At 41.0% G+C, this 12,597-nt stretch overlaps 1 protein-coding gene across 3 annotated transcripts in view; it reads right to left on the reverse strand.

Annotated features, from left to right (window-relative positions):
• Nucleotides 1–12,597, reverse strand: part of mtus2 (microtubule associated scaffold protein 2) — a 249,147-nt gene that overhangs the window by 93,706 nt on the left and 142,844 nt on the right. For 2 of the 3 annotated variants that reach the window (XM_031897247.1, XM_012957929.3), the window contains exon 1: nt 8,671–8,906. The exons of the other annotated variant lie outside the window; for it this stretch is intronic. In XM_031897247.1, the coding sequence (XP_031753107.1) occupies nt 8,671–8,881 (211 nt within the window). In that variant the 5' untranslated portion in view covers nt 8,882–8,906. Of the gene's footprint in view, nt 1–8,670; nt 8,907–12,597 lie in introns of those variants that run through there. 3 annotated transcript variants of the gene reach the window in all.

A 12,597-nucleotide genomic window follows, 5' to 3' on the forward strand; every position in this document is an offset into this window, starting at 1 on the left:
TCTAAACTGACAGGTTGTGATGGCTAAACATTTTGCAGGAGGAGATATAGCACCATTGTCGGACTGAGATGGCAGGGGCCCACCAGAAAACCCTGGAACATGGGCCCACTCTCAAAACTTTAGTTCTCCTCTCCTCCCTCAAACTCTTTATTCTCATAGTCGCTTTTCTGCATACTATACTCTGTGCTTCAATCTCTTAAGCTTCCTAGTTCCCACACAGAAATATGGAATCACCATGAAATAGGCTAAATAGTTAGAAGCAAGAGGGCCCACTGACACCTGGGCTTACTGGGAGTTTTCCTGGTATCCTGGTGGGTCAGTCCAACACTGTATAGCACACTTGAAAATATAGGGTTTAGATAATGTAGTGTTAACCCAAGAGAAGATGAAGGATACTTTATTTAAACACTAGGCAATGAAGGGGTCTATTCTATGTTTGATGTATCTTGGTATACCTGAACATACTTTTTTATACTATATGATATACATTTCATTCTGGGTTATCTGGTTAGAAAAATAGATATTTGTTTTTACTTATTATTTATCTATTTACACATGTATTTAATGATTAATTGTGGAGAATACAGTGGTAGTCATTTATAGTATTATATTTAAACATATCTAAGATTTGATATTGCATTTATATAAAGTGTAGGAACTGAGCTATGAAAAAGAAATGTATTAGGTTTAAGGGTTAAATGCTGGGTTTGAGTAGGTGTAGCTGTCAGCATTTCCCCTTTAAAATCAGAAGAATTGAGTTGTTGTTTTTATGCTTATGAATAAGCGCAAGACACGAAAGGTGTCAAGCATGTATTTAGGGACAGGACCTCCCCTGAGGCGCTGAAAGTAAGTTTCAAGCTCAGGGGAGGACGTTGGGCAGGTGGCGGGGGCCCCTGCGGAGGGTTGGGGGGGCACGGCAGGGCCCCTGCGGGGGGTGTGGGGACGCGGCGGGGGCACCTGTATAGGGATGCTCCAATGTCACATGCTGCACTTGCACTATAAAATTCCTAGAGAAGCAGATTTCCTCTGCTTTCACATTGCTTAAAAGAAAGCCTCAGAATCAGATTAAATATAAATCTGTTCAACAGTTCTTATGCTTAATAGCTATGTTAATTTAACTTACATGTCTTTGAGCCGTACATACCATGGGAGTCATTTTTGCTAGCTAATTCCATAGCAGTGCAGGTTCATAAATATCACAAAAAATGTACGTGCAAAGCAATTTACAATTTTTTTTAAACAAACAATATTTTTAAAATGAAAGGCAGAAATCATAGTAGTGTAATGATAGGATTTTTTAAATGACTGTATTTATAACACTTTCCCCTGACATTTTGCATTTCGCAGGCAAGCACATTTATATTTCTTAAAAAACCTACTGTGCCCAAGTTAAATTGTCCTCAAATGGAACAATCTGGCAGATCTGTCTAAGTTATGAAAAGAAAATGATGCATTTGCCTCCCATATCATAAACAGAAGCCTGGGCTAGTTTAATCAAGGTTTTATTTTTCTAATACATGTATGGGATCCGTTATCCAGAAACCCCTTTATCCATAAAGTTCCGAGTTACGGAAAGGTCATCTATTATGGACTCCATTATAAGCAATTAATCATTTCAAAAAGGATTTCCTTTTTTTTCTCTGTAATAATAAAACATAAACCTTGTACTTGATCCCAACTAACATATAATTAATCCCTATTGGAAGCAAAACAATCCTATTGGGTTTAATTACTGTACAAATGACTTTTAAGTAGATTTAAGGTATAGAGATCCAAATTATGGAAAGATCCTTTATCCATAAAACCCCAGGTTGCGAGCATTCTGGACATGGTCCGACTGGGGGTGCAGGGCCCACCGGTACTGCCACCGCAGGGGCCCCCCACCGTGGTCCCCCCCACACACACCGACGTGCCCCCGCCCACTTAACCTCCTCTCCTGGCACGCCTAAGTATGCCCCAGAGCACTTAGCAAGGATTGGTTCTGGGCTCACAGGGCCCACTGGGTGTCCCGCCGGCCCAGTCCAACACTGATTCTGGATAACAGGTCCAATACCTGTACTTGATGAAAGAAGACACATTTTTTTATAAAGAATGGTTTGGAAATGCAGAATAACATTACCTGAAACTGTGTTTTTTTTGTGACTTTGTATATTTTTTATGTGAGTAAAAGAGGGTAAATATCTGTAAAACTCCACAGCAAATGCTTGATACTAATATATGCTTGCTAAGATAAGCTTGAGACAATGCAGAGTTTTTTATTTTATATAAACATCAAACCACAGAAGCCTTATTGAATAGGTGACAGCGTCATTGACCTCATCAGCCTATCCAGCCAGATGGAACATTCATTAAAGTTGTCCACAGCAAACCTATAAAACTGGACATCTCTATTAATGTAACTTGAAAGAGATGCTGAATTTTAAATTGACCTTCATTCTGAGATGTTCTGTGAACTTGTCTGGAAAATGTATTTTCTATAATGTGTGTCAGGCCTCTAGAAAAATGATGTGCATTAGAGATTACCACTGTTTGTCTCTTAGGGCCACATACCCCCCAACCATTACCGAAGATTTGTGGGGTAAATCCAAACAGTGTTGGACTGACCCACCAGGATACCAGGAAAACTCTTGGTGGGCCCAGGTGTCAGTGGGCCCTCTTGCTTCTATTTGGCCAGTTGCATGGGCATTCCCTATTTCTGTATGGGAAAATGAGATGGAAGGATAGAGAAAGGAGACTTGGATAATAAAGAGGTTGAGTGAAGAGTGGAGGATTAAAAGTTTAGAAAGTGGGCCTATGGTCCAAGGTTTTCTGGTGGGCCCCTGGCATCTCAGTCCGACACTGAATCCAACAATAGAGCAGGGGGGGGTGAGGGTGTTGGGGCGCTTCAAACAGTTGGATGTGATGTCACAAAAGAGACGCAACATCATACATATTGTGGAATGGACATCATCTGCACGCTGTACGTGACTTCAGTTCTGCGAACATGGGGTGCCAATCAGGGTTGCACTGGACCTAAATACAGCACTGGTCAGATCACCTGTAATGAGCCTCTTTGTTACCTGTTGTTGTCTTATGGCCATAGAATGCCTTCTAATGACACCTTTTTGCTTTTGATGTATTTTCAGGTGATAAGCCATGAGATTTCTCAGTAATTTGAATTAGGTCCATTGTGCTGAAACCCATTGAAATGCTTTTAAAAAGTTTAACGGGAGCTAAGAAGATCATAACACGCTCTAGAGAAGTACCTAGCCAGTGCAGTTTTTAGCCTACTGGAGCACTGGGCCAGATAGGGTTGCCACCTTTTGTGGAGTCTGGGCAGGGGGCATGGATGATGTTGGGGTGTGTGGATGACATTGGGGGGAAGAGTGATGTTTCTGGGGTGGACCTATGATGTCAGGGGGCAGGGTTATGACATTGTGATCAGTGATTGGCTGATTACTGCACCATTCAATTCAAAGTCCTCTCTGGATTTCCTAAACCAGGTTTTCCTAAAACCAGACAGATGGAAACCCTAGGACCAGAGTCTCAGGTAAGCAATTATAACTGCAGGGGGTGCTAAGGTTTGAAACCCCTCTCTCAATACAGGCTGTAAAAAAACCCAGAAGGTAGTCTATAGTATGAAGAGTGCCATATAAAGCCCTGTTTGGCTGCCAGTGACATCAACTAATGCTCTTTTACCCCAAAGACACAACCCTTGAGAATTACATATTTCCTTTAGGCAACCCCCCTAAAGAAACAACAAGGATGCAAAGCAGATGCAATAAGGATTTTAAGACACAAATTTAGTAACATTGTGGAATGGGCTGTGATTATCCCAAAACAAAGCCTGTCACAAGCACAGAAGTCTGGAATTAGTAAGTGACAAAAAAAGCCAAAAATGATACATTTACGGACACTAAAAAGCAGCCATGTAACTGTATCCTGGCTAATTAGTTAATTAGAAAGATTGCATGACAACATTGCCTGTTGGTGAATCTTAAGGACTTGATGCAAAGCTGAATAATAAACTGCACAATTCCAAAGGAAACGGCTGCATGGAATCTACTTATAATATTAGGCTTATAAGGAAAAGCTGAATATAATTGGGCAGTGACCAGTTACTGAGCATGAAGATTAAATTAGCTTCTCTTATTGTGTAACTGACAAATCATTAGTCTATAATGATTTTCGCACCACACGGCAGTGCACTCACTCCAACTGCATGCCGCAATATTGCCATTGTCCATACCTTGTGGTCACTTATGGCTAAACATTTTGGTGCAAGCCTCATTCATAGACTATACAGTACTATATATATATTTATATAAATATATATTTGTACATATGTAGAAAATGGATAAAGCATCGCCTATTGTGTGTATTAATACAAGTCACTGCTTATAGAGTAATGAGGCAGCAGGCTACATGCCTTTATAACAAAATGAATCTCCAAGGTGACATGCAATATGCTCAGTACATACTTTAGAGGACCCTAACGCTCATAACATAACAGAAAATGTTTGTTTAAAGGTTTATATTTACAACATTTCTCCTGGTTAAAGGAGAACTAAAACTCAACAAAGAAATAAGGTTACCATTACCAAACTATAGGGCGTATTTACAAATGCACCAGGCATTACTCTAGCAAATTCTAGAGTAATACTAGGGGTGTTTCTGGCCAGTGATAACGCGCCCCCCCCCCCCCCGCGCTTACCTTTACAGAGCCAAGGGGTCCAGGGGGGGCTGCATCGCTAGTGTATAGAGCGCAATTGTACATTCTGCACTAGCGGGCCAAATTTCTCAACTCACCTCATGGCAGCAGTGCACTTGAGTAATACCTGCTGCACGTGTTCCCGACTCCCCATGCACATCTAGCAGAATAGCTGGGGAGAGGGGATTTCTTTATCAGTATAAAGGAAGCAAACCCCACAGTCCAGACCCCCCTGTCCCCCAGGACCCCTGTTCCTCTATAGTTATCCCACTGTTAGGGATTGAGCCAGCAAATTCTACATCAAAATGCATTCATAATAAACCTTGTATAGACCCTAAGGTTAGATTCTCAAAAGCTGCCCAGAGCACACTGAGCATGTGCAGTGCCACTGACACTGAAAAGATGGCCTAACAAGATCAGAAGATAGGAAGCTACTGTTGACAACTTGAGCCTGACTCATTTTTGTTACAGAGCTGCTGAGTCTCTAGGCTGGTACAATATTTGTATTTTAAAAAATATGTATACTTGTTTAAGTATTAGTTCCCCTTTAAGCACAGTTATCATAATAAGAATTTGGACAAGCAAGAAGAACACAACACAGCATTATAATTAACCAGTGGCTATGTAATAAAACCAAACTGCCTCTAAACAATCTGCGTTTCTAAGGTGATAACTAAGAGTTGCGACTCAAAATGAAGTCACTATTCTAAGTTTTACTGCTTATTGCTAATTGTCAGCTCTCCACTACTTGTAGGCTGAGTGGGGGGGGTAAATGACTGGCAGATGAGGTTTCCATTGCCAGTAATGGCAGTTGGTGAAAAAGTTGTGGGCGTCATGCAGGAAACGACACTGGATGGTGATTGCTGGAGGTGAACAAAAATAAGAATATAAAAAGCAGTAGGAAGGATTTTTATATTCAATTTGCAGCACTTGTTCAGCTAGAAGAGCTCTTACTGCGGTGCTTTAATATTGCCATCAAAAATCTGCAGATCAGAGAACCTTTTATAAGTATATGTTAGGTATTTTACATTGCTGTGAGTACAGCGCTGCGTACATAAGTAGCGCTTTATAAATAAAGACATACATACATACATACCCTACCCAAATATTAGTTTGCTTAGTGTTTATACTCACAGTATAGGCCAACCACCATAGCAGCTCTGCTGGAATTACCTTTTCTGCTAATTGCAATCCCTCAATCTTTGCAGGAGTAATTCAATACGGGGGTACTTAAGGGGCCACAATAACTGCAGTCATTTATTTCCATTGGTATCTGTCTAATGGAAATATTAGGAGTTGACTAAATACCTCCCATATTTAAGTATGAAAAATAGGGACAAATAAGGGGATGCAACTGAATCGTCCTGGCCCTGCCCAGTTATACTCATAAATGTGCACTTTGCTGGAAACTCCAACTCATTTCCTGTCTTTTGCAGGACAGTCCTGAATTGGCCTGGTGGATAATAGGGTTTAAGCAGATCAGGGAGTAATTGCATGTGGCCTACAGATGAAAACTCAAAGGGCTCCTATCATTTAAAGGGGAAATTTTGGCTTCTGAACCAAAATCTGTTAAAGAGCTACACACAACACAGAAAACCCTGAACCTGTTCTTTCAAAAAGCATGAATAAATACCATATTTACCTGCTAAAATCCAGCTGCAAAATAGTTCTTCTCTCACTGTATCATTACAAATCCTGGCAGGGGAGGAGGGACTAAAACATTAATGTTTCAAATTGTAACACCTTCTCCACAGCTTACTGACAGCATGCAGGAACTACATAACCCACAATGCATGCATTGCAATGCTTCTTTCCTTATTGACATCACAAGGGAATTGTGGGATATGTAGGCAGGCTGAGGACAGTCGACTACTGTTACTTTTTTTGAGTCTCAAAGTAGCCAGCCTGATCAGCAGGGGAACAGGGGGTCAGGCTTAGGTAATAGTCCCAAACCATATTGTTACATTAAAATCATGAAAAGGCTGCATATTTGTTAATTCATGTATATTGCAAAGTTGCTTGAAATTATGTTTACTTTTCAAAAAGCTCAAGTTGTGTTTGGGTGGAGTTCCCCTTTAATTACAAGAAGGCAGAAGGCACCATGGCCTAGAAGTCCAGGGATTTGCAATGCTGTCAATTTGGCATGTAACCAGCTGAATATAGCCATATATAGCTCTTGTCATAGCAGTAGCAACTACCTCAGTTTTTTCATAACCTGAACAATGAAAAAACAGTGGTCGGACTGGCCCGCTGGGATGCCAGAAAGACTCCTGGTGGGCCAGGGTGCCAGTCATTTGGCCAATTTCATGGTCAGTCCCTATTTTTGTATGGGAACAAAGTGACTTAATAGATTATAGTATGGACAGATAAGAGATTAGGAGAACAAAGTTGTTGAGTAAGGAAACTTTTTGGAGTTTTGGCCTATGGTTTAAGGTTTTCTGGTGGCCCCCTGGCATCCCAGTCTGACACTGCATAACACCATGCCATGACTGGTACTGCCCTGTATAAGCCCTTTCATATTGGATGACATTGCTGCTGAACACAGCCTAATGCTTAAAGGTATTCCTTGTCAAATCTACCAGAGTCTCATATTTCCTCTACAAACAGGATAAAATGCTCAAGTATTTCCCCAAAGTGCAGTGTGAGGACAGGGTGAATGTGCCACTGTACAGGTGCAGGTTATCGCTAGTCTGATGCTGAGACGGCACTGAGAGATGCCCCACACACAGAGCGGTCGCTGATTTACTCAGCGGGTAAGTGCAATGTGGGCAATGAAGCACAACTCTTCACATCCTACACTTGAAGGTAAACCATGTGTCTGGCACCTGTGACGACCTGATTTTTAAATATTTTAGTACTTCAGCAAGGAACAGTTTCTCATTGAAAATAGCAGATTAGATGGATAATGCAACTTGGGGGCTAATTTACTAACCTATATGCTGAGATGCTGTTGGCCATAGCAAACTATCAGCCATTTGGTTTCTTTTTTCTAGACTGATTTATATCAGTTTTTGATTGGTTATAGCACTGAAGCCATATACTGTAGCTCCTGGGTTAGTAAATGAGGCCATAGCAGCCAACAGTAAACTACATTATTTTACAAAGCAACCTGGCTTCACGCAAACACTATACAGCTCATATATTAAACAAGTGTAGAGCCAACACAGAGACAAAAGAAAAGTTTAGTTCTGCCTCAAAAATACATTATCTATAATGCTGCTGGATTTAGGGCTGATGCCACAAGGGGGCTAATTCTTGGCCTGTGGAAAAATGCAGGCTGAGAATCAGCGTCTACACTGGCATCAGCCTTCTACTTTGCCTACACCCAGAACCATTGTGTTAGCCCGGGTGAGGGCACCTTTGGCAAAATGTGGGGGGTGGCCATACATGTACCAATTATGATCTATCTTGCGACAACTGGTCCCTCCATTGACGTTCAGGGCTGAATCATCATATATGGAGGTAGAATCAATAGGGATTCTACCTCCACCTGACCTGACAATGCAGATTTTGCTTGGGTGCCTGATTGACGACCGTTATCCAAAGCTTTTGCGATATCGGTCGTCTCATCAATCCACCGTACAGGCACCAAATATCATACGAAGCGAGGTTTCATACAATAATATTGGTGCGTGTATGGCCAGCTTACGCTTACACACTTACACTGCAGCACGTAATAGGTGGTTATCAGTAAAAAATATGGCCAAAGAAAATCCTTTGCTGGATTTTTTTGTTGTGGTTTCATTTGTTTTGTTTATAAAATTTACCCGTACAATCTAATCTGCCAGAAGACAAAAATATTGCCCACCATGCAGGCTACAAAACTCCCCATGTGTCATTGCTGTAAACAGGAAAAGTATAATAAGTAGTGCTATCAAGGCTTCCATATGCAATGGGTGGCTGCAGCTTGCAAGTCTACTGTATACTACAATCTGTATTGTTACTTCAAGATCACAATGCAAGCAATGTATATTCCTTACCGCTCTTTTCTGATTGTCCCCACAAGCTGGCACAGACCAAGTGGCATATTAAGGAAAACAAATGGCCGCCATGTGATAAGGTTATGTCCAGTATCAGAAGTGACTTGTGTATGAGTGTGCTGATAGCCTTCATTAGGTTTGATATGGCAGGAACCAGCGCAGGAATCTTCTCAGTTCCCCAGACAGCAACATGCCATACAGGCAAACCCATTCTCACATTAACATATCAAAGGGAACCCAACTAGGAAGCCGAGTGCATGGCAACAGCCGCCCTGTAAACACCTCACAGACACAGCACCGAGCTGCATAGTGTGTGCCCTGAGGGGCGGTGCTAAGGAACAGCTCTCCTATAACATAGGCTACATGGGAATCCAGGCTAATATATATCTGAATCCTTTCTGAAAATATGCATTTAAACATTCACAAAAATAGTTTCTGCACAGAGAATTTAATACACATGTGCAGTATTTCTGCAGCAAGCATGAATACTTCTCCTTTACAACACTGACTGGGGATACTAAAGGAGAAGGAAAGGTGGGGGGGCCCAAATGTTAGGCACACCCCCCCAGTGATAATAATCACTTATACCCCAGGCAGGAGCTCCTGGTTACTGAAACCTGCACCAGCCTGAGGTACTTCTATAGGGGCAGTGTGTGATCTTCTGCTTCTTCTTTCTCTCTTCCAAAATAATGCATGGGTGGTATAGTGTAAAGGTGAACTTTAGGCAAAAAGACATTTTTCTCACTCTAATGCTCATGTGCTGTACTGGGACCATTGAAGAATATAAAAGTGGAAAATGAGGATTGCTCCGTGGCGCTCCTACTGAAATACTCCGGGCCAGTGCAGTTTTTAGCCATCAGGAGCTCCGGCCCAGATATTATGTAAGCGATTATAATCACTGGGGGTCCCTAACATTTGGCACCCCCCAGTAATTCACCTTTTCTTCTCCTTCAAGGACCCTTATCTACAACAGGGTTACACATTATATTCTCGCAACATATAAAGGCACATCCCCAAGTGCAGTGAGTAAATTTCCAGGCAAGGGGAGATGCTCTTATTTCAGGTGTGCTGCACGAAATTGCACCTGATTTGCCTAAATGACCTCAGCTACACATGAACTTTGGCGCAAATCAAATATTTTCAAAAATCTGCCTGGTATCATTTCCAGTGTTTGCTGAGCGAATGGCATGCATACTCTCTGCATTAGCAATGCAGCTCCCCTCAACCTGCTCTGATGCTAAAAAATAGAAGTGTGGAGGGGTGAGGGGGGCAACCTCACACACAATGCCTCAAAATGGCAGATAGGGCTTAATCGCCCTTGCCTACCACACAATCTTATATCACTGCCCTGACCTCACTCTTAACGACACTGTCTTGCCCCCATTATGTCTGGCTTCAAAGGATGGCAACCCCCATATATCTTATTAGAGACATAATGGTTTCACTTTAAACTATATTCCATTGGATAGTCACATACAGAATCACTAAAGTCTGGCCCTCTGGCTCGTGTAAAGCACTGGCCCCATACACATCAGCCAATATATGGACAGAGCTATGTCACTTGCTCACACACTTCTTCCTGTAACAGTTAGAGCTGCAGTACTTCCTGTCACGTGATCACATTGAGAGGACATCACAAAATGGTGGCTAAGGTAAAAAAGGGACTTTTATTATTTACTGAGATATGTATGCCAATTTTTGAAGAATCTTTGATAGTTCTCTTATTAGGACATATATTATTTATTGGTTAAGTTTTCATTAACAAGATATACTTCTCCTTTAAGGTTCTGTAAGGAAATATAGAACATTTTAGATATAAATTTAGAGATGATACAAATGCTGTTAAAAAAAAAACAATTATTCCATAATTGTGTTTTATAAATGAAACAGTGTGAGCGCCTTTCTGCTTGGCTCGTATCCAACAATCTGTCTCGGGTACTGTCTGCTGTAAAATCGTCTTTGATCAATAACGCATACAAATAAAATGGGAAAAGTATAAACTAATTAGTATTTTAGTAAAGTAGAGCCACATGCCATTTGCATGAAGTGTTATTGTAAAACAGACAGATCTCAAAACAGCCAAATCTGACAAGGATTTGTATTACTCGAATACACTAACAGATGATGAAAACCAAGAGCCATAGAAACACTGCTGTGAGAGAAACATGGATAGATCTGATAACCCAGGTAATTAAAAATGAGCTATTCGGGGACTTGTTTACTGCCGTGTCAGTATAATGCATAGCAAATTGTAATTTGTATCAGTTGGATAACTTTCCTCATAACCGTCATAAGCCCCTTGGGCAATGTGCACCACTCCTGGGGCTGCCTATAATATCCAGAAATACACACCGAGAAATGCACAGACCATTTCATGCCCCTTCCATTGTTTTGTCACCGGATATTAACACTGGATTTATTGCTTAGCGTTTCTTTTATAGGAGCCGAGTGGAATCATTGTTACTTTTTCTGTCTGGTCTCCCAGTGCACAGCAGCCACGGCACAATGATTTACAGCAGTCATGATGGGCCTCAGTTCTAGTGTGGCTTGGACAGGGCAGTGACTAAGTAGGCACAAAGAAAAACATATAACTAGGGCTTATGTTTCTAGAGTTTATTATATGCAGAGAACATTCATTCTATGGGCGTTTTTATGTGCATACGAAAAAACCTGCACTTTTACTTTATTAGATTCATTCCCTATGATCATCAACAATGCAATCTATATTTGATCACCAGAGGCACTGTTCTATGGAAATCAAGGAAATGCTTCAGTTGATGTGTGCAAACTATAATCCAGCTTAGTTATGCAGCATGTAGTGAGTTCATTATCCAATAACCACATTTATATCATGACATCATGCTAAAAGCCTATGGAGCCCTCCTTTGGAGGTACACAAGCCTTGGATCCTCCAGATGAATATTCCTGAGCTAGAAAAAATCTTCACTGTATAATTAAGGTAATTTGATTAAAATGTAAATTAAAATATATACTAAAAAAAACTGTAAGGACACCAACCCCCCACACACATTGAGATCGAGACTTGCTTGTCCCCCACCCAGACCCGCAATCTGCAGTTTTACACATTCTGATTCATACTCTGATCATACAGTTTGGCATAAAGCAAACCTTACCAATTATTTGCATGCCCAACCAATAATGGCTATGGCATTAAACCTATATCGGATTTCCATTGTAACCCTTAATTGCTGCAAGTTAAGATGTTAACATGGGGATGCTTAACTTATGGGTAAGGACCCAAATTTGGGTTAATAGGTTGACTAGCATTGGTCTCCACGATCTTAATACAGAGAAATTTGTTCCTAAAATAGACAATAGCAATTAACATGATATGCAAGTAACTAAAAATTATGACTTGAGGAATCCAGTCTTAATCTGGGTCCCCTAAGGTAAAAGGTTAAAGATGACCATACACTGGTAGATTTAAGCTGTTAATTGGGGCCCTCCAGACTGATTTGCCAGCTTATCTGCCCCTTTATGGGGCCTTTCGATGGGTCTACCCGACTGATATCTGAGCAAAAATCAGGCAGATGTCAATTGGGCAAGAATGATTTTCCCGTTGGATTAGCCCGATATCTCTCACCTTAGGTGGGCATATCGAGGGGAATGATCCACTCCCTTGGTGTCCTTCCCAAATGAGCAGAACTTAAAGTGTATGGCCACCGTAAGAAACCAAGCTTTAAGAGAACTCTGTATAAGATACAGATGGATAATTGGCTTGTGATGAAATTTGCCTTTGCCTTGTTTGTGTGTAGTTGTGGCTTTGTGCAGTAGATGACACAATTATCTTTTAATCTTTCAAAGCTATAAAAATGGGTTTTGCAACCAACTGTAAAAGCACCAAATAAAAGTAATCACTGATCCATTACAGTTTAGATTGAGCCGGTGCAATGGAATGAAGAAGTT

Source organism: Xenopus tropicalis, chromosome 2, assembly GCF_000004195.4.
Source record: "Xenopus tropicalis strain Nigerian chromosome 2, UCB_Xtro_10.0, whole genome shotgun sequence".
NCBI lineage: Eukaryota > Metazoa > Chordata > Amphibia > Anura > Pipidae > Xenopus > Xenopus tropicalis.